The sequence below is a fragment of the Corvus kubaryi genome, unplaced genomic scaffold (assembly GCF_017639235.1).
Source record: "Corvus kubaryi isolate FWS band 111438036 unplaced genomic scaffold, C.kubaryi_AGA036_p1.0 137, whole genome shotgun sequence".
NCBI classification, from domain to species: Eukaryota; Metazoa; Chordata; class Aves; order Passeriformes; family Corvidae; genus Corvus; species Corvus kubaryi.
In genome coordinates this window covers 7,709,659-7,732,899 of record NW_024580671.1, presented here as the reverse complement: position 1 = coordinate 7,732,899, position 23,241 = coordinate 7,709,659, and the positions used below count along the sequence as shown (strand labels likewise).

The following is a 23,241-nucleotide window of genomic DNA, read 5'->3' as shown; positions in this document are numbered from 1 at the left end:
CCAGGTAGATCAGCATTGGAAGAGCTTTTCAGCTCTCTTATAAAAATAATTTAAAGTAACACATTGATACCAAAACCTTTCCACCCAAGAAATTCAACATAGACTTTTTAATGTAATTGTGTGTGTATTTTACCTGAGGACATCAAGGTGGCTTTTGAAAAAAATGCATAATTCCCTAGAATTTCTTTATATCATGGCAGTAGGTTGACATTGATTCAGGAATTGTTATAATTTAGATAAAGTTTGAGATGCCATTTCAGGGTGAAAAAGCTTATTTAAATCTTATGTAATTTTTAATTCACTCTTTGCATTTATTTGTGACTTGAAAAAAAACAAGTAAATAAAGCTCTTCTTTCCTGACACAGTGTTTTGGGTAAAAGACATCTACATGAATGCATGCAGGAGTTTTAAGGGCATGTCATTTCTCAGGTGAAAAAGCCTCGTTTAATTGTACTGTGCAAATGAGTGTAGCACAATGCATAGAGTATACATGAAAATTTCACTAATGTTGCTGCCACGGTAAATAGGCAGCAGTTTTGAAATACCTCTGCCATCCGTATTTATAGACGGTTTTGAAACAAATGCAGATGTTGGGTGTTATTTGGGTTTGTACCTGCCTCTGATGTAGCTGTGGCTTTGAGTATGTAATTTAACTACATGCAGCTCTTTTCCCACTTGTAAAGAGAGATGATAGTGGTTTCCTTTAGAAGGAAATTACAAAGTTTGTAGAAGACTCAAGCTCTTGCGGAGAAAGGATTTCTATACTAGAATTATGAAAGACAGTGCAAGCATCTGCTGTGATGCTGCTGTGAGCTCTCTTCATTGTCCTGTCCCACGTTGATCTACTACGTGAACTTGTCACTAAGAGCCAAGTGACTTAAACTTCACTAAATAAAGCAGTAGTAATTGTATTTACCCATCTTTGTCAAAAGTCTTTGTACCTGCATATGCAATGAGCTCGAGGACTTGTAGCATCTATTTTTGTGATTGAGGACTTTGCCATTTTGCCGCTCTCCCCACCCCTTATGTGTATGAGTAGTCAGAATTCTAGTCTGCACATATGGATGCATTTTGATTCATTTAATGCTCTTTAATTTCAGTCAAGTTCCATTGCACCAAAGATTTCATGTCTGAGTCCATTCCATATAGCTGTTGAAGATTGTAGGAGGTCATGGTGGTTTACACTCAAAGCAGAAGGTCTGATTTTAGTCAACTGTAATAGTAGTCTACTGCCTCTGATAACTGTGCATCATTTCTATATTGCTGTAAATGTGTATTTTTCTGTGATACGACTGCATATGCTGTATTTCAGGAAAAGCAGAGATTTCTGACAGATGTCCTGCATGAAGTGATGTTGCTGGATGGGTTGGCCAGTTCACATCCAGTATCCCAGGAGGTGCAGCAAGCCTCAGACATTGACAGGGTGTTTGACTGGATTGCCTATAAAAAGGTGAGACTAACTAAGCTTATCTATATGATACAGATATGTCAGTAGCTATAAGAAGATCATGTTCTGTCTGTAAAAGAAATATCATTGTAAAACTACATATGGGAAACTTATCTGTGTGGAATGTATTTGGAATATTCTAAAGTGATTATAGCCAATTACATTCAACATATCAAGTGTTAGTAAATGTTATAAATAAACTTGAGAGGCTGTCAGAATTCAGTAAGATGATTTAGGGCTTTCTATTACTATTTCTTTTGTGACAGTGTTTGAGCTGAGTTAGATGCTTTAAGAAGCAGAATGATGTATGGTTTTTGTCCTATTGAAACTCTCCAGAAAACTTATCAAGGGCTAAAGTTAAATGTAAAGTTTTTTTCTATGCATGAGAGTTTTTCTGTCAGCTAGTGAAAACTCTGAAGTCATTGCTGAACAGTGAGAGTGGAGAAACTGCCTTCTGGGGTGGTGAAGGAATATGTATTAAATTCAAGCAACTTTAGATTGTATTTCAATGATTCGAAAGTCTTTTTGGCCAGTTTCTGGATTCAACAGCTTCTGTTCAGGAGTGAGAGGGTTGCCATGCCCAGTGGATACAGCAGCATCTCTCCACTCAGCTGTTCTGGTGGCCAGTTCTCCTGAGTCTCAGGTGACACTGGATGGGTGCCTATCAGGGCATCATCCTGTAAATTTTGAGCCCAGGACCAGATCTAGCAAACTACTTTAAGGAATGGCAATGGAAGAATTTACTTACACACCTTCATAGGTGAGGAGATTAAAATAATCATTCTTTCACCTATGAAGTCTTTGTTTTCCTGACTGATAATTTGTCTGTCTGCTATTCTCTGTAGTTGTTCATCCTTTTAAGATACAAGCATTGTCTAATAGGAAGAAACTTTCCTCACTTGACTTTTTAGCTGTTCTTTTCACTGTTTCGGTACCTTCCTCCAAACACCTGACACTCTTCTAAGGATTAATTAGAGCAAATTTTAATATATCTTACATCTTATATTGTTTCTTTCCTACAAAACCTTGTATGCATGGATGCATGCATTGCTTACACAGAAAATCAGCTGTGGAAATAAGCTTATTTATTAGATATTCAGAATATTTGCCTATTCCTCTAGCTCTCTAGTGTCTGCCAATATAAATACCATGGTGAATAGTATGTAAATAAAATCCAAACTGTAAAATTACACTAAAGACTTTCACCTGGTCAGGTGTGTGCTCAAATATTTTCAGGTGCCTCATAGCCCTTGATACACAATGAGTCCTGCTGGAGGGAAATTGTTAACTGGTGTTTCTGGGATGACTTTCTGGTTGTCTGTTGAGTGACCTTTTAAATTGCTGTAAAATATTAAGCTATCAGGGATTTTTTTCTGTTGACTGTACTAAACTTTGGGTCAAGACCATCAGTGAGGACTTCTCTACTGTCTTAAAATATTTCAAAACAGTATACCACTATCTTTTGTCTACATTTTGGATTTTTTTTCATTCTCTTTAAACTTTTTTTAAAAATGTCCATCTTGTGCTCCCTGAGACCTTAGATTGTCCATGTGATCTCTCTTCACAATTTTCTACATGATATTGAAATGATGAAACTTTCTCCCATATAACTTTTGTTCAGTGAAAGGACAGTCATAGAATGTCATTGTAATCTCATTGTTTACTTATCTACTACTATCTCATTGTTATCTACTGTCATCAATATGGTGTAAATCAGACACCGTGAAAGTGCCCATCTCTGCTAGACACTTAGCTGTCATTCTAAAGACATGCCTTTTTCTATACACTTCAGAAATGACCATTGAAAATGTGCTATTTAATTGCCTCAGAGTTGAATATATTTTTCATTTCCACTTTCTTGTCCTTGGTGATTGCATGTGTTAAGAAATCCATGACATAAACCCCTGAAGAATGGCACTGACGTAATCCCGCAAACAGAGTGAAACAGACACTACAGCCTGGCAGCACACAATGTTTTTGCACTTAAACTTTTGAGGGTAAAGTTTGCCTCATACAAAAGCATCATACTAGTCATTTTTCAGATAGAAGCATGTCATCCTCCATTAAGGCCACAAATAAGTAGAGAAAAATGAGAAGTCGTGATAGTTCATTAATAAACAGTAGTGGTAGATGATTCAAGGCTCTCAAGTTGCATCAGAGAGTGCATATGTCTTCCTAGTGCAGCTGGAAGTGAGATAGTGTCCTCCCACGGTGATGGGAAAAGTGGTTATATCCCAAGTGCAGTAGAAAATATAGCCTGTTGAACACAAGAGTAGAACTGAGAATTGTTAAATCAAAGCAAAAAGCGTGACAGCCTTTCCACACCAGAAATAACTGACAGCAGGAATCATAGCCCTGGAGAGCTGCAGCATCAGAGGAGGAGAGAGTGCAGAAAGAATAACATGAAGAGCAACAATCAGCATGGAACAACCGGCTCTAATAAAATGGAGAAACAAGGCAGCTGCATCTCAAAGGGAGCAGCCAGACCCAGAGCAACCTGAGGGAGGGCCATCCCAGACAGAACTAAAGGAGTCATAGCCATAGATGAGCAGCCACAGCCAGATAAGAGGAGGGATGAAAAGACATGTAGAGAGCCAGATATCTGAAGTAATTTCTGTCAGCCTGCTGCGTGCTTTGAAGTGTGCTGGTTGAAGATTCTGGCAGCAATCAGTGCAGGCCAAGACCATTATGATGGAGTGTAACTATAAAAGTACCCCCAAAAGAATATGCCTTGGCAAGTGACAAACAATAATCAAAACAAGGAAGAGGATGACTAGAATAGGGAAAAATATTCATTTTTTCCCTCCCTGTAAGCAAAATTAACCTCAGCAGTGAGATCAGTTACTGGTCCTGACTTTGTAATGCAAGCAATTAATTATTTCCTAAGCCCTTGTATGTATAACTTCCTTTTCCTTTTTAACTATGCCACATCTTTAAAATTTCCTTTTTCTGCTTTCTCTGTCAAGTGATGGAAGGAAGATCTGTTTCTGATAGTAATAAAGGGAAACCATGCTCCCTGCTTCCCCTTAAAAGCAACATTCTGGGTTAGGAGATATGTTCCACTAAAACTTTACACAAAGAAAAATGCACAGCTTCCCTGTATTATGGCAAAGGAGAATTTAAGAAATTGAAAGCTGTGGCTTGCTCACCCTTTTGAGTGTAATTCTCTTTGAAAATTTACAGTATAGCATGTTCTGCAAGAATGTGGAATAACATGAGAGCTAATGCAGTCATTGTAAAGGCTCTCTAAAAATGTCATTCTTTTTACTTCTGTTCCTCAGATGCTGGGAAGGACATTCACACTGTAATAACAAAATAACAATATAAAAACAAAACAAAACCCCCAAATCACCACCCCATATTCTGTTAAGGAATAGTAGTAGTTCATAAGAAAGCCAGTTCATGAGTGCAATGAAATTGTGATGATGTGCATCTATGAAGTGACAGAAAAATGAGAGTAGCTGATTAACAATGAAAGAAATAGTAGATAAATCCTTATAAACTGTAAAATAGGTTTGATTTTTAATGTTTCTTTTAGTTAAATTGATAACGTAAGGTGGTATCAGACTAGTTGAAAGTCTTAAAATACAATAGAGATGGCTTTGGAACCCTCTCGCTTTACCACAGTATAAAGGGAGAGCTTTTTGTTCTCCCTAATTTAGCTGTGCTGTTGTCTGTGAGTGCCATTAAGTCCAAAGGGTGCACATTTGCATGATGCTGGTTTTTCTTCCATGACTTGTGAGTGTAACAGGTCAGTGCCCAGATTGCAGAAGGTGCTTTCAGGAGCCATTTGTTCCTAATGCATTGTAACAGAGGAAGTATCTTGTAATGGAAAGAATGTCCTTCTGTTTAGATAAAAAGGCTGTAGGTTGTTACTGCTCCCAATATGAAAGTCATCAAAATGCAGTCAGTGATACCAACAGGTTCAAGTTCAGAGCAGCCCCAAGAGTGCCCATCCTAAAGTATGGAGGCTGTCCCAGTTCAGCTGGTGGGTGCCAATGCCTAAAGATAGACAGGTGCTTCAAGATACTTAGAATACTTCTCTTAGCTCATCTTTGTACCATCCTGACTCAGGCAGGAGCAAACTGTCTTTAACCCTTTACACTGGTTAGTGTATGCTAGATATTATTTTCTGAAGAAGACATATGGAAGCTACTGTGTGTGGTATATGGACAGTGCTTCAGGAGCGTTATGTTCCCCGTGCCAGGGACAATTGTATGAGGATTTGACTGGAAATAATAAAGATGGCACACAAATGTTAATAAAAATATTTTACTGTAAAGAAGAGCTCATTAAACTAGACTGCTCCATCAAAGTATAGTTATTGGGAAGACACCACTTGTTGTGGTGCAAGCCTTCTGCCTGTTCCCTATGGAAAGGCAGTGGCAAATAGCTCCCCAGGGCTGGAGGAGATGATCAAAGCAGAAGTGGCAACAGTGAGTCTAGACACTGTGTCCTGCCATCCTTCCTTCCCCAACAGGAAGCCATTAGAAGGAACAAAATAGTGCATTTGTATCTCAGATGTTTTCATGGCTTAAAATAGAGTGTTCATAAAGACAGGTGTACATGGAGGTACATGCACTTGCACTTGCACTTGACATGCACTTGCCTTTTCTGTTTCTCTGTTTCTGCTTTGTAATGATCATTTTCAGCAAAGGGTAAAGCAGAAAGTTACAGGTATTTTCTTTTTTTTTTCCCCTGAAGGAGTCCAAAAAACAATGCTTGTGTACAGGCAAGGGCTGATACACATCCTAGTTTAGATCAATAACAGAAGAGCAACAGTTACAAGTGTTTTAAAGTAACTTGGAAGAAATCGTAAGGATTAAAAATAGAAAATAAAGTGGAGGTAACGAAATAGAGTAAAAGGAACAAAAAACTTGACATAAGAATATGGTCAATATTTTGATCAAAATATGATCATGTAGGATTTATATTCAAAAGGGAACTCTCCAGAACAAGCTCTGGCACACTGTTTTGTTGTTGTTGCTGTTCTTTTTAAAGGTATGTTTAAGTTCTGGATAACTTATGAAGCTTAAAGGAGGTATTATAAAAGAGAAATGAGAATGACAGGTTTAGTTACAGGTAGTTGCAAATCAGTCTTAAGCAAATGGATTGAGATTCTTATGTGATATTTAGTGAACTAAAATAGAGTATTAATTTTTCTTGAATACTTTCATATAAAGGCAGTTAATGAAAAAGTATAATGTTCCTTTGTCCTTGTCACTGGCATCAGAACATGTAAGAGGGATTTTGGTGGCGAGGCCAAGTAAAACTCCTGTTGTAAGTTGAGTCACAATAGCATTTTATCTGGGCAATGGATAACATTTTACTATTCAAGGAAAATGATGTGACAATATCCAGCTGAAGAGCATGATTAGTTATGGTCATATACCCCTGAATTTTCTTCTTTGTGTCATGTTCCTAAAATTTGCAATGGAATTTATGACTAAGACAAGCATTTCACCAAAGCTGTCTTACTATCTGACCATCTTGGTATTATCCAGCCCTAGAACAGCTGTGTTTGTCAGAATAGAAAATGATTATGATTTCCAAGTGAAAAGTTCTCCTTGAATATAATGTTCCTTTTTCAGTGATGTTTTGGCATCAGATAAATGGCCTTTCATTCTGTAAAAACAACATAAGGTGCCTTTATGCATCTTTGAGGATTTAATAAATACATTACAGGTTTGTAGGTATATTTGCTGATTTGAAAAATACTGATTTACCCATGCTGTTAATAAAGTTTTTAAAATGGTGTAAGTTTATTTTCTTTATTAAAATAAATCCTGGTTTTATTGCTGAGTATTAACAGCATGTTAATTTGTGAGTGTGCACTGCTTGATAAGCAAATATCGGTTGGAAATTCTGTTGCTTTAAGAAGTAAAGAAGATTAATTAAATGACTGATTTTTTTTTCTAGCTTGTATCATTAAAATCAAGTAGGGATGGTTTTGTTTGGGTTCCTTTTAATGAATGTAGTCCCTAAATTTCTAACAATTGTTTCCAAGTGCGGGGAAACCAGTCAGAGCCACAATCAGCCAAGTACATAGTTGTTCAACTTTATCTGTGCAGGCTGTGGAATGTAATTTGGGTTCCTTGTGTGCTTAAGGAACTTAAGTGCATCACTGAGCGATGGCCTGGACAAAGACCCTTGGGATAGTCTCATATCGTGACACTTTGTACCAGCACGCTGCATAATCAGCATAAACCTGTCTCCTTCTGTACTTCTTCTCATGGCTTTTATGTGGGTTATCCAAAGACAAAGCCTCTAGGAATTAATTAAAACATTTTACATTTCTGTCACAGGGAGGAAATCATAGGCACATGTTTACTCATTTAAACAAATATGTTCTGTTATCCTAATCAAATAAGGAAGCATTTGCACTTATCAAATTCACTTGCATTAAGCTTCATTTTTTTCTTGTTGTAATATTTGGAGGTGCCATTGGAGAATACAGAAAATAGCTATGCTGTTGTATTACAGTGCTCAGTTTCTGAAAATGAAAGACGAATTTAGTGCTGGTGACTCATGATACAATCTAATTAATTCCCTGAAAAGAATTTCTGAGTGGGTACTTACGCAGTTCTCAGAGATGAGGTATTTTTGATAGAGACAGCTAAAGAATTCCAGAGAAGCCTTTGCAATTATCTCTGCTCTTACAACTTGATAGAAGTACTTTAGCAAAGGTCTCTCTGGAGCCTGCAACAGGATCATGTTGTAACTGATGTCGTGAATAGGACACTCTTGTTCCATAATTGTCAGAGTAAGGCCACATAAGATAAAAGACTGTTCAGATGATAAAGGTAGGAAAGTAAAATACATTTCAGCATAACCTTCTGAGTGGGAGCTCAGGAGGAATGGCTGGACTTCTCCCTTGTGGGAAAATGAAAAAAGGAAGAGTATACAGTGAATATGTTTGCTTAAGGAAATGCAGCTGAAGTGCAATACTGGATTTGAAAGTGGTGTTCAGTTGTTCATATGGGAGAATTCAGTAAATTCAGTGCACTGCATGTAGTGTAACACAGCAGATCAGTTAACCAAGTTTTTAAATAATTCATTTACATGCATATACCTCTGTCTAGGTTTGAGCAAATTCTGTAGATGTGACTTAGTCAAAACATATTTCTTTTCTGTTAAATGTCTCCAAGATTCAACAGATTTCATTTTTTTTTTTTAATTTTATATGATTCATTTTTAAATGTCACATTTTTGCTACATGTTTTATGTACATTATTCTTTCACTTTAATTCATGCTGTGTTTTTCCCAATAAGCTAAATTTCATGGGTTATCCAGCTGTGATTGCTTAGTACAAACAAAGAATGATTGTATTGAAAAACGTGACTTGGATATTACTTGTTGGCTAGTGTTCATATTACAAAATTAAAGTGCAAATGTGCATTCTTTGTATAAGTGCTTGGTAACATGCTCTTCTAATATTTGAAATGAACTTAGACTCACAGAATTATCCAAGATTTTGAGAAATAAAGAATAATATATGAATTCAGGAACTTTAAGCTGAAATGAAATGATACTCACTTACTTAAGAACCCATTTGATTGTGGATATCCTTACGCTTCTATTTGTCAGAGAACTATAAAAATATATTCAACATTTAAAAGAAAAAACCCCAACCTGATTTATGCTGATTGTATTATATTTGCAGTTCTAAAACAAAATCCTTCTTTGCATGTTTCATGAAGAAAAGGTAAGTTTCAACCAGTACTTTAAACACATTAGCCAAAAATTGGAAGTTCTTCTGTGTTCTTATGTGATTCTGGTGAGGTAGTGTATGCCTGACCTGACTGTATGCAACAGGTACAGCTCCGGTTGATTTAGTGAGGGATCACATCACGGTCAGAGTGTTGAGATTTTTAAGGCTGTATCAGGGGAGTGCAATGAAGTTTTTGTGTTGGATGTTCGTGCTGAAGAATGGGTTAATTCCCCATGCTCAGTTTATTCTTCATAACAGATAGGTTGCAGGAACCTGCAATTTGAGGTAGGTGTGTGGGAAACACCAGCTAAAAGAACTGTTAGTTGTTAGAAAGTCTGCAGAGCTGAGTGGCATCCACCTGTACCTTCTGAGGGTAACCAGATATGGAGCTGCAGAACTTCTGGCAATGGGATGTAGACCATCCTAGCAAACAGTTGCTCTGCCAGAGAATTGCTGGGGTGATGTACAGAAAATGCTCCAGGGGATGTCCTGGGAGCTATAGGCTGATGAGTTGGTCTTCCTTCTCCAGTGAGATTCCATAGGGTATAAAGGGTGAGATAACTGAGCACATGGATTAATATGTTGGTCTTGCCTGGTCATCACTGCTGCAAAGGGGAATTCGCTCTTATTATCCATCTGGAGTTCTTGATGGCAGTGTGAGTAGACAATGGATTTTAAAAAAGTTTTTGGGACGGCACGTTGCGTATAGCTCAGGGTAAATAATTTAAGGAGAGAACTATTTAATGTATGTATACTGTGACTGATTCATTAAAAACCACCAATACTAGTACATATCAGGTATATATACTAGTAGCCATGAAACTTCATGTATTGATTCTCAAATCAGAAGGTCTTTATGAAAGAATGATGCCTTTGTGTGTGCCTGTATGTGGTCTGAGTCTTGTTTTAATCAGTGAAAATGAAATTGATTTTAAGAACTTTTTACAATAATAGCTCTAACAGTATGAATAATATTTAGTGTAATTGAGACAGAGGATAGAGTAATTCACATTTCTCTTAGCTAGAGAGAAAGTAACCTTAATCTTGAATTGCAGGTGTATTGGCACACAGAAAAATAACTGCAGGCCTTCTATTTGTGTCTCACTGTATTTGAAAAACAAGTGGTGTTTAATCATATTAATCAAGACTGATTTTGAACTGACTACTGCACAATAGAAGAAAGTTAATAAATCACCTGTATTCAGTGTTGGTTTTGGTTCTGTTTATTTACTGAGGTGAAGAAGCAAAATTGATGGGTGGAGGTTTTGTGGAAAATTGACATATTAAACTTCTGTTTTAGAACCTCAGTTATGTACTTTTTTGTGGTAGTCCAGTGTTCCCCTCCTCAGCATTTCACTCCCTGCTTATACCTTGGATACCATGGGGGTGTTTTTCTTACCAGGATCCTTCCTGATTTTAGTTTTTGTGTCACAAAAGCATTTTTATGAACTAAATCAAACAACTTTAATTCCTAAAGAAGGATGGCAAGGTGGAAATTCAGTGAGGAAGAGATAAATTGAGGTCTGTGTAATTACTATGATTGATAACTGGTGTTACGTGATGTAAATTGATAGGTAAGCCTGCAAGATGCTGTGTCAGCCTTCACAAACTCAAGGTGTTTTTCCACTGTTCACTTTTTCATATATTTTAATGTTGCTTTGTAATTTACAGGGTAGAATATCTTCAGAGAGATTGATGTCATCTCAGTTGAGATGTTCACCATGTAAACACCTGCAACTGAGTAGTCCTCTCACCTCCCTGTATAATCACTGAAGATAAACAGACACCTTATGGTGAAATTCTTCTGTCCTATTTTAGATGCATGTCTTTGGATGAATCAGGGTGAACTGAATTGCTTGCTTCTCTCTGCCTTTAAAGGAGGTCTAGGCAGCTGCCTCAGCTGTGTACAACTGAGTAAGCATCGCTTAGCTACAATGTAGGCATTTGCACTCAGATGAATCTCAATCCTGTGGTTAAAACAAAAACAACGAAACACACAAAAGCGCAACTAAAAAGGAAAAGAAGTTGATATTGCAGGAAAAAATGACGAATTTTGTGGGAAGGAGGATGGAAGAGCTGTGTGTTTTCTAGGTCAACCTATTATGATCTCTTTTCCTTCCCCCACTCTAATGCATTCAGAACAATAAATTATTTTGCCCTTAAAAAAGTCATCTGTAGTTCATGGTTTCTGTTTTGTGTTGCTGACATTTTTCTCTCATGAGAACTTATCAGAATAATGACATAATTTTTGGTTCTTCAAGGAATAATGCTGAAGGAGTTTCTAGTTTATTTGTGTCTCTTCACACATGGCCTCTTGTCCATGCCTCTTGGCTTCTGCATAACCCTATGTGCTGGTTTGCTGACTTGTATATTGTTCCCTTCACTGCAGCTGCTTCACCAGTTCTTTATTTCAAGTGCTTTTCTTTGCTGTCTGTTCAGTATAGAGCATCTACCTTCAGCTAGCAAGCACTCTGCCCTGTCTTCAGGGCCTTCTGTCGAATACTACCCTTGCTAGTCTTCTTACGTAAAAATATTGCATTTAGAATAAACCAAGATATGTTATTTGACTCTATATACAAAAGGATCATGTCACACCAGTTTTGTATCTCCACAAATCAGGAATTCCCCCAGAATGGGGAATCAGTCTCTGTATGCCCTTTCTGGACAGTGCAGTTGAATTAATCTCACTGCACTTTAGATGTCTGCGGTGCAGATGTGTACATATGAGCTAGTCACTCCAGCCTGCTTTTGGAGTGAATTGCAAGAGATGGGTGCTTTTAGAGTACAATTCCCCTGATCTGAGGTTTACTTTAAGATTAGATAAAGTGCATCCAGAGGTGATTGGTAAAGCCCATTGACTGTAAGGGAAGTCTAAACAACTAAAGTGATTATAGTCACAGGTGCTACAGATGGCTGCACTGAATCTGATGTATCACTTCCTGAGTGGCTCTGCAGCAGTACTGTTTTGTATGCAGTAGTCATGTTTTTGTGGGTTCATATATAATACTTAATTTGTTTCCTTTTAAACAAAATTTCATTTGGTACTACCTTTTGTATTAAAAAATGATTACAAGATACAAGTTGCAAGTGAAACAATTAATTAAAGAATTCAAGTATAATAAAATTGAGACATTCAGTAAGTCATAGAATTAAATTGACTTACAGTAATTGTGATTTCTGTGATGTAAGAGGATCAAGATGTAGGAGTGGGTCTTTAAAATTAGTCAAAACTAATCTGGGATCCAGGATGCAATCACATTACTTTATGTTGGCATGGAGAGAATTAGACTGAATACCTTAGCTCAGCTCTGCATTTTGTAGATTTCAAAGACATGTTCAGTTTACATAGAAAGGAATTCTACTCCTAATTTTGGTTATGGATTGTCTTTACCATGTTGTGAGTGTACAAGTTTCTTCAGGGGAATAAAGCACATAAACTTCCATCCCTTCAGGCAGTGTTGGCTCACTGTCCATGAGTGAGTCTTTTCCCAAGAGCACTTTGCAAAAAAGAGCTGTATGCACTTAATTTCCATGAAGTAGCCAACATATTCTACTTTCCTTTCCTATAGCGATGGAGTCACAATGCTGAGGCTGAGGAAGCTTCAGCTGTGTCATAGGTTAGATGAGGAGTGTGCTGGGTGATCTTTGGCAAATGATTTCACTAGGGCGTATCCCAGTTTCCTTTTAATTTGCAGAATATTGGCATTAATCTTACAGAGCACTTGGGAGATCTGCTAATGAGCAATGCTTCACCAGACCCAGGTAGTACCATTAATCATTGAATGAGTGAGTAGTGTATTTGTCTGAGTAGACATATTAGGCACAACGGCTAAGGTGAGTCAGATTTTACACTGGCAGAATTAGGTATGTTTTTTGAATGGGAAAGAATTGCTTTCCACTAGACCTCTTAAACCAATGTGCTTTACCTCTTGACAAGTGAGTCATCCACTGCCTGGAGGAAAGCACTTAAATCATCAGTAACAGTCATTCTGCCCAGTAGGAGAGGCAAGTTTGCATCTCAAGACATCCTATGTTGTTCTTCAGTTGGACAAATGTTGGCAGAGCAGAAGTGGCTCTGAAAGTGAAGTGGGGAGCAGGCTCCTTGCATGTCAGGGTGTTCAGAGAGTGATGCTGATAGGTTCCAAAGGGCATCTCCTGCAGCAGAACTGATTTGTTGGGATTTTTGTGTAGGTTTAGGTCTAGGTCAGAGAAGCTTTTAGAAGGCATGGCAGTAAAGTCCTCTGGACTCCATCTAGTTTGCTGCTTGCTGCTCTGCTTGCCAGGTGGATAGGCGGTGGGAATGTCAGCACATTTGGCCATTCAGAAAACCCCAAAGCTATGTATTTTGTTTTTCTTATAATTGAGCTTACTGCACATACCTTCTTCACCTCCCAAGACCCTCTGGTTAGGGTCATCTTCCAAGCTCCTTTTTTAGTAAGCCACTCTTCTTTATGCCAGTTACCTCTTGCTTTTTATCCTTCTGCCTGCAAACCTGTTTTGCTTCCTCTCTAGTCAGAGTGCCAGTGTTTCGTGCCTTGTCCTTCCCTTCCCAGAGCTGTGAACATGTGGATAGCTTCTGCTCTTCTTATGAGGGTATCGCTGTTCTCTGTTCTGCCTGCTCTCAAAAGTGCAAGAAAAGTGAAATGAATGGTTTCCTCCCATTTATTTTCCCCCCACACCAATGGCTTAATTTGCTCATGCTTCTTCACCCATCTCTCCAATACACTTTTTCCCCTCTTAAGGTTCTCTTGTTTTTTGAATCCATTCCCTTCCTCAAACAAGTCAAGAAAGCATTTGCTTTCCCTGAGTGGGGAAGATGGCAGAACTATTGTTCTGGAAGCTGTAAGAAGGGATTGTGGGTTTCCTGGAGGTAATTAATTGGTAGAAAGTACTTCTAAAGTAGCTGTGAAATGGGTTCTATCTTGAAAAATTAATCCTGCTTTTGTGCCTTGACTCTCCATTCAGTCTTTGCTTCCTGTTTTATTTTGTTTGCTGTGTAAAGGCCAGCCATAGTCCATCCAAGATGTGTCTACATGTTACCTGTGAGAGGAATTCTATAATTTCTTTACAAGTATATGATAGTTCTTGGTCTCTGGATAGAAAAAAAGACTCTGTGGGCAAGATTATATGGAAGTATTTGCTTGGTTACTTTTTACAGAAATCAGTGGAGTCAAGGTGCTTATATAAATATATGGCTTGTTACTCTGTTAAATTTAAACTCTGAGAAAGAAACAAGGGCGTCCTGGAATACTAAATAGTGAGTAGGAAAAGGGATGTGTGATGAATGGAAAAACATCTTCATGTTGAGGATTTTGTCTGATCTGTTTTATGTTTTACGGTTTTTTTTGTTTCTGCTACAGATGTTTTGGATTGCCCTGCCCTACAGAATAAGTAGGATTTATCTATTTATGAGATTTTTTTAAAATCTTCTGTTTATCTGCTTAAACAGATTTATCTGCTGTTTATCTGCTTAAATGTGTCTGAGAACTTTACTTGTTCCGTTCCTCTAGTAATATAAGGGCAATAATGTTTCCTGACCTATGGTCTTGGCTGCTCAGGTAATAATCTGTTTTGGAAGGTGTTTTTTCCTATTCTGCTATGCGTTCCAGACATGATTTGTCTTCCAGTAAGATTATGTACCACCATAACAATATAGCCTAGTGTTAATAATGAAAACACCATGTTTTGCTTTATTCACTATTCAATTCCTAAAAGCAGCTGCAAACATCTCCTCAATTAATTTTTTTTTTATTCAGTTACTCTGCAAAATATATAATATTTGTTGTTGCTGCCTATATGAAGGACTTGTGTTTTCTTACAACTTACTAATAATTTTCAAATATTTTTGATTTATGTCATTATTTCAAATGTTGTTTATTACAGATAATCCATTGAGTACTTAAAAATAGTCACTGTACAAAAAAATCAGTGGAACACATGTAAAACGATCTAAAAATCAACAAGGGTTAAATTTCCAAACTACCCTGAACTTTAATTTAGCAGGAAAAGACATAAAGTCTTGTTTTGAAAGCTGAAGGTAGATAAATTCAAGTAAGTGAAACTAGATACATTTCAATTAGTAAAACGGTGAGAGTAAATTTCACTGTGAGAGTAAATATTAGTTGTGACACATTCTAAATAGTACTGTAAAACACTATTCTGTTCTTGAATCTTCTAAAATAGATGCTATTGTGTAAAGAGAAGGCATAGGGGTCTTTGCCTAAATTACTGTTTGATCTCTATTAATGCAGACTAAATGTTGTAATAGTCCTTTTGGCTTTAGAATCTCTAAATTTTTGAACCTATGAAATGCTGTTCTTTTTAAAAATTTTTTTCTATTTGAATGTTAAACTAATTACTGAACCTTCGTCTCTAGATGAGGTTGTTGAGTTTTAGCATCATGTTTTCTTCAAGCCTTTAATTCACTGACTTGCAATCACAAGGGTCCTTCCTCTTGTACTGTCATCAGTACTAAGTATAACATTTAAACATTGGGATTGGAAGGCTGGTTGTCTTGAAATTATATTGCAAAGTGGGATATTATAGCTAATGGATATTATAGCTAAAATCAGATCTGTGAAGTTATTTCTGCTTGAAATAGAGCACTTGTGCAAGGGGAAAATACACAGCAATTGTGGTTCTGAGCGGGAGTGAGAAAACACAAAAAGGGTGCTTGAAAAAAAGCTACTCTTGCAAGTATCTGTCTGTTTCTTGAGTAAGTACTGAGAATTAGAGTCACCTGTCTTGTAGATATCTATACTTTGCCTGAAGGGGAAAAGGGTAAGAACTGCTACAAGTAGAGAAAGAGTGCTATACAGAGAAAGAGTGCTATACAAGTACTCATCTCTTTGCATGACGGTCTGGAAAATAACCTGACTATTAGTAAGTCAAATATATATATCCACATCTTACAAAATTCTTATGGCGATGACTCACTTTCACTTATCGGATCTTGAAGGCTTTTACAAAGGGTAGTAGTATCACTGAATCCTGATAGTGTAATGGAGATAAAAATACTATGAATAATCACTGAGGTAGAATTTGCCGTGGACACTATTTCTTTGCTTCCATTTAAAACTGGGCATTTCTGTTGAGTGCACAGAAGGGTTGGGGTCAGTCAGCTGTGGAGCTGACACATGCATGCTGCAGCAGTGGGGAGGGTGTGTTGTATGACCTGCACCTTATTCAGTATGTGCGGCAGGATATTAACAGTATCACTTTGCCTCCCCACTTTTCCTAGCAAGTATTTGCATTATCTTCTCTCTCTCTCTTTTTCATCCTAGCACAAATAAAGATTGTATTAGTTACAGGTTTCCAGGATATTAGTGTTGGGTGGAAATGTTTCGCTTCAGAGTGTTTTTATTGTGTTATATTGACATTCAAAACTGGTAACTTTGTTTCTCTATTATTTCCCATAGGGTGCAGCTCTGATTCGAATGTTGGCTAACTTTATGGGTCACTCTGTGTTTCAAATGGGCTTACAAGTAAGTAAAGGCATTTCTGTCTTTGTGTAGATGTGTATTTCTAGCAGTTTCTCTTGCTCTCTCTTTTTTCTTTTGAAGCTGTATTTGCATCAATTTGTGGAAATGTTTCTTTACTTTAGGACCATCTGAGGTACCACTGTGTCTCTGAAGCTGAATTTGATTGAAGATGCACCTGTATTAATCCCTTCATACACCAAGAAATTGCACTGGCATACAGTTTTGTGTAGATTACCACATAAAAGCCATTTTATCCATGTAACAACTATGGTGAAGGACTAGCTGAGGAAGTAGCTACTTCTCTTCACCTCCATTTGACTGCTGGTCTAACAAGTAATAACAATGTAAGCCAGCTGGAAAATAAACAGCCCTAAAATGAATAATGCTTTTCAGATAAATATTTTTGTCATCCCCTCCTCCATAGCAAAATCTTTCAGCTTTATTTTTACCTTTAATAAGCACGGAGTACTCCTTGCCTTAATGATGTTTTGAAAACTCACTCTGTCTTTTCAAAGAAATTTAAAGAGGTAACATTTCTATACAAAAAGAAAGAAATTCAACATGCTGATTACCAAGGATGAACTCCTTTCAGCAATAATTCAGCACAAATGAGTGTTTCGTAAACTATTTAAAAACAAACAAACCAAAGCATAAAAAACAATGCAACTCCCTCTATTCCATTGAAATCTGCTTGAGTAAATCATGTTACAGGCAGCTGTGATTGATGAATTATGTATGATGCAGCCTGCTACTTAGAAGTGTCCTTTAAAGTAAATTGATGTTCACCTGAAATACAATTATGCTAAGTTGGAAGGAGCAATCAATCTTATCTGTTCTTAGTAAGCTTTTCATTTTGAAATTTAAATAAACTACATCTAGGATCGGTCATTTTTTAACAGAATAATTCTACCTCTAACCAAAATAAATTGGAAGATAAAATGTAAAACAAAAATTAAATGAACGCATTGGTCATGTCAGAGAGGTGTTTTCCATGCAAAGGCAATGAAAGGAAACTTGCTGAGGAAATGCAGCTTTTTGGAGAGTTTACAGTACATTCAGGGTTTGTAGCATAACTTACTCATGGGACCCAGCTTGATTATTTTCTTAGTTGTAACACCAGGTCAGATGAATTAGAAAAATTTCTCATCCAGATGAGAACTCTTTAAATCAAAAGTTTCCTTCATAAAATCTTGTGTATGTCGAGGGTAAAACCATCATGTCCATTTAAGCCAGTAAGACTTCTGTCCTTTGTCCAGCAAACTCCATATTCCAGCCAGAAACTTTTGCCTGGACAGATCCATTTGTAGAGAAATTCAATAGCACTTTTTCCCAATGAAGTATGTCACTCAGGGTTTTAGAAAGCAAAAGTTTTAGTGTGTACTTCTTAAACTCTGTTTTTCTGTTTTCTTCTATGTTTTCCTGAGAAATAACAGTGTGCAAGTTGTCCTGAAATAGACTGAGAAAAAAGTTCAGATCAAAGAATAGCTATGCAGGGATTAATCATAATTACCATAAAGTTGTAATGTAGCTTTGTTTTTTGATTTGAATGGTTTCCTATTATTTCTGCTTTTCACTGGTTTGGCTCTAAATAGAAACTGTTCTGTTTGCTAATTAAAGTCTATGAAAAATCTAACTGTGAAAATCTGACTAGTGGAAGTCTTGGCATCAGTTCAGTAGAAGGATGATGATTTTAACTAAAACCAGTTTGAAATACAGATAGAGATTTTCCATGTGTATGTCTTCAAGCTGAACAAAATAAAACATAAAGTTCATAAGCTTTTTCATAAGCTACAAATTATACAGTTGGAAATATCTGTCAATCATTTAATTCTTTGTCTTCTGCGAATCTAACAAAATACTGTTCCTGCATTGTACGTTTGGGAGGCTATAGCTTTGCTAATGATAAGGGAAACTGGAGGACTAATTTACCCTTTCTGCCATGCACTGGTTTAGGCATTTTAGCTCTTTAACTTGGTACCATCACTTGGGATTTTTAATTATGTTGCCTTGAATCCTGTTTTAACATGGAATTCTAACATTCAACTAAACATCCTTTCTAAAGAATAGGTGCAAAATCAAGTATTACTACTATTTAAAAATCTCTTCAAATAACAAATACTCTGAAAATGCACTTGATGGTTCATTCCTCCTTCTAATGGCTTGCTGAGTAACTGAAAAACCTCCACAGCCAGTTTTTCCAGGGGAATGCTGTGGGAAATGGTGTCAAAGGCTTTAGTAAAGTCTAGGTAGACAAAATCCATAGCCTTTCCCTCATCCACAAAGTAGGTACAGAAGGGGACCAGGTTGGTCAAACAGGACCTTTCTTACAGCATGCTGGCTGGGCCTGACGCCCTGGTTGTCCTGTATGTGCCGTGTGATGGCACTCAAGACAATCTGCTCTGTGACCTTCCCTGGCACTGAGGTCAGGCTGACAGGCCTGTCATTCCTCGGATCATCCTTCCAGCCCTTCTTGTAAATGGGTGTCACATTTGCTAACCTCTGGTTGTCTGGGACTTACCCAGTTAGCCAGAACTACTGGTAAATGATGGAAAGTGACTCGGTGAGCACTGCTGCCAGCTCCCTCAGTACCCTTGGATAGATCCTGTCCCTTCTCATAGGCTTCTGTGTATCTAAGTGGTGTAGAAGATTGCTGACCATTTTCCCTCAGATGTTTGGTGCTTCAGTTCTGCTCTCAGTTGTCCAGCTCAGGGGGCTGGGTACCCAAAGAACAATTGGTCTTACTATGAAAGACTAAGACTAAGAAGGCATTCAGTACCTCAGCCTTTTCCTCATTCTTTGTCACTATGTTATTTCCCATATTCAGCAAAGGATGGAGATTCTTAGCCCTCCTTTTGTTGCTAATATATTTACAGAAACATTTTTTAATGTATTTTACAGCAGTGGCTAGATTAAGTTCTACTTGGGCTTCAGCTCTTCAAGTTTTCTGCCTGTATAACCTCACAATGTCCTTGTAGCCCTCCTGAGTTACTTGCCCCTTCTTCCAAAGGTCATAAACTCGTTTTTTTTCATCTGAGCTCCAGACAAAGCTCTTTGTGCAGCCAGGCTGGTGGTCTTCCCCACGGGCTTGTCTTTCAGCACATGGGGATGGCCAGCTCCAGCACTTTTAAGATTTCTTAAATATGTTCAGCCTTCCTGGATGCCTTTGCTCCTCAGACAAAAGCCCAAGGGGCTCTCTCAGCCAGTGTCATAAACAGGCTGAGGTGGCAGTTCTGCCAACCCCTCTCCTTACTTCTCCAAGAATTGAAAACTCTATCATTTCATAATTGCTGAGTCCAAGACGCCCTCCAATTATCATTGCCCACCAATCTTTGTTCACAAACAAGAGGTCCAGCAGGGCAGCTTTTCTAGTTGTCTTGTTCACCAACTGTGTCTAGAAGTTAACCTCCACACACTCCAGGAACCTTCTATACTGTTACCTGTCCACTCTATTACATTTCCAGTATTAATGTTATTTCAGTTCTTTTTAGTGTATTAGCTATGTCCTTAAGTGTTTAACAGATGATAAAAAAGAGTAATCCTGTAGTCTTATTAAACTAGCATAAACCAAAAAGTGTAGCTCTTTATTTGTGTTTACATTGTTTGTGGTTTCATCAAAATCAAGGTGCGATTCATTGTCTTATTAAAATCTAAAGGATTAGAGCTTTTATGTAAGAGAAACTGCAACAGGTGAAGTAATCTTTAGGTTAAGGAGAAGAAAAAATAAGGTTTAGAGCAAGAAGCAAAGAGGATTGCTACCTTTTTTGTTAATTGCCTGGTTTTCCTTAGTTACCTGGCACATGGACTTTTTGAAGAGCAGGTTGAGTAAGCTTGGGGGTGAAAAATCCCTTATTTGTCAAAGAAAACAATCAATTGTATTAAAAAGAAGAGAAAAGTTGATGGAGGGTAATGGGGCTCTTTGGTGGATATACTTTACCAATGAATATGATCTGAAGGAAATGTACAAATGTGCATGTGATCCATAACACTCAGCAAACTGTTCTGTTGAGGAGTCTGCGAGGAAGTAAAATTTTGGTAGAGATGCTCATTTTTACAGCATAGATGTCTTTGTAGAGATTCATATCTGTCAAAAATAACTGGCCTGTTCCTATCACAGTAAATATTCTTGTCAGTCAGTGTGATTATAGTGTGGCAGTTCCACAATAAAGCTGCATCCAAGAGACTAGTGAAGGTATGATTTTTGAAAAGCCCTTCAAAGATACGATGTCTTAAATCATATGACATTTTCAAACAGAAGATTTCATAACAGACAGAACATTCTCACTGTAGCACTCCATAGACAAAAGCTAAAGAAAATGTATTTCTGTTGGCTGTAATGAATAATTGAATAATGATGGTAGTAGCCACAGCTGGTAACACTTGCATATGAGAAAGTTACACTATTATTTTTGTAGAAAATGTCTAATAAATCCTTCCTTCTCGCAGTAGGTGATTTCTGTCTTTTTAAAAGTTCTGGCATCTTTCATGATGTGCAGTTTCTTATGCTCCAGGAAAATTCAAGAAGTGCACATCACTGAATGGCAGTACTCTTCTTACAAAATAGTGTTGCTTTTTCAGTCTAAAAGCTATTAATCAGGTAAGACAGTGGTTAAAGTATGGAGAGGCTTGGTCAGCACCACTTGCTCTGATTATGTTTCTGAATTGCACAGATAGAGGAAGAAACCATAAGTTGGCCTTATCATTCAGTCATCACTCAGGGTGGTAATGTGCAATATGATACTAGGTCTGTGTGAGATTTTCTTCTGTAGGCTGTTGTTCCAACTCTGTGCTTGAAATAGATGGTTTCTCACATGTCTGGTGTCACTGAATTGCGTTTTTGGGAAGGTTGTACTGCTTTGTAACAATGCATCTCTTCAAGTAATCAGTGCTTGGTTTTTATTTTTTTCAAATTAAACAGAGAGAGAAATATCAGTGATTTGAATGTCTGGTAGATGTGTTTCAAAAGGCACCTCCAGTGCTGTAATGAGATATTTCTGCACTGTTTTATTTAAGTTTTCTTATATTTGGCTTGATTATTTTTGAGCCTCATCTCTATTACTGTACGTTTGTCAACACTGCATTTCATTTGCTGTGTGACAGCTCATTGATCACATAGATCTGTATCCTTTTGAACTTCACTTGCTGCTATGTATGTGTTCATCACTCACTCTGATTTAGTGCATCATCAGCAGTTTGAATTAGTTACTGTAGGAATCGCTGCTTCTGTGATAAATTAACTGCTTTTTAGGCTTCACATTGTACACTTGGAAGAATTTTCATACAATGCTGTGGATATATACTGTCTCTTTTGGGCCACTGTATTGAAACAAATTAGTCAGTCTTTCACAGGAGCTGTCTGGGGAAGTGTGGTGTTCAGGCTATTAAATACAGCAAGGTTCAGATTTCAATCACTTCCTAGTATCATAATACTGGCTATTTAAACTTCCTTTCATCTGTACTGCTTTTTCCTGCATTTTAGTTACCTACAATGTGCATGAAACAGTAATGCATGAACTATATTAATCTATTTCCATGGTATTATATGATAATCTGGTTTTTACATAGTGTGTTAAACAGTGTACCCAGTTAATCATGCCTGTTTATTATTTCTTTATTGCTGATTTGTAACAGTTAGTTGTTTGCTATCTCTAATGAGACATCATTAGAGACTTCTTTCAAGAGTTTTCTGTAAAAACATAAAAAATCTGCAAAGACAAAGAAAAAATCAGGCAAGGATGAAGGTTAGTGAAGCTATGACCTGTGATGCTGCCCTCAGATCAACAATGCACATGGAACTACCTGGAGTCTTCCTTTGCTCAGCTGAAGGATGTAACTTTTGTCACCCAGGAGGAGCATCTTAGAGTACCTCTGGTGTTGCAGCTGGTGTGTTTACTAGATGTTGAGTAAAGTACTTTTCAGCTGCCTCTGCACCCACCTCCTCTGGTTTAGAAAAGCACAGTGTGGGACCTTGGTGAACATCAAAGTATCACCATGGACATTCTGGCAGTTTACTGTCTAAGTTAGTTGCTACCGATCCCTTTATCTGAGAGTTGTCAACTGGAGAACTTGAGCACGTTAAAGGGAGGACGTAAGAAGTCACAGGAAATCTCATAGGAGCTGACATCACTGTTTTCTATACTGCATATCATACAAGATTGTTAACACCTTTCACCTTTTTTGTCCCCTCAGCATTTCTTTTGCTTTTAATTTACATCACCCTCGATTTTAGTTTGTTTGTTAAAGGAATTCAGTGTTATGCTGAATTCCTGTAGCTTTTTCCACCTTGACTTACACAGGTCAGTAAAAGACAGTAGGCCAGTTTCTTGCATAAGAAATTTCTATAAGTTGCAGTGTCACAATATTTTTTTCCTTTGAAAGTGTTAAAAATGTATAACATAGTAAGGGCCAGACTTGGATATCCCTCCAAAAATGGAAATTCTTCCTCTAGCTCCAAGAGTATTTGAGTATACTGTGTGTTATAGCAAAATGCTAATGCTTATAGGAAAATGGTGTCTGAAGTTGCATAATTTAAATGTACAGTTTTTGAGAAATGCTAAAGTTAATTTTATTTTTCCATTCTTTGTTTTTTTTTTTTTTTTTTTTT

General features: G+C 37.3%; 1 protein-coding gene across 1 annotated transcript in view; it reads left to right on the top strand.

Annotated features, from left to right (window-relative positions):
• TRHDE (thyrotropin releasing hormone degrading enzyme) overlaps positions 1 to 23,241 on the top strand; it is a 208,797-nt gene that overhangs the window by 95,510 nt on the left and 90,046 nt on the right. Inside the window, exons 6-7 of the mRNA XM_042017748.1 lie at positions 1,313 to 1,450; positions 16,578 to 16,643. Coding sequence (XP_041873682.1) covers positions 1,313 to 1,450; positions 16,578 to 16,643 — 204 coding nt within the window. The remainder of the gene's footprint in view (positions 1 to 1,312; positions 1,451 to 16,577; positions 16,644 to 23,241) is intronic.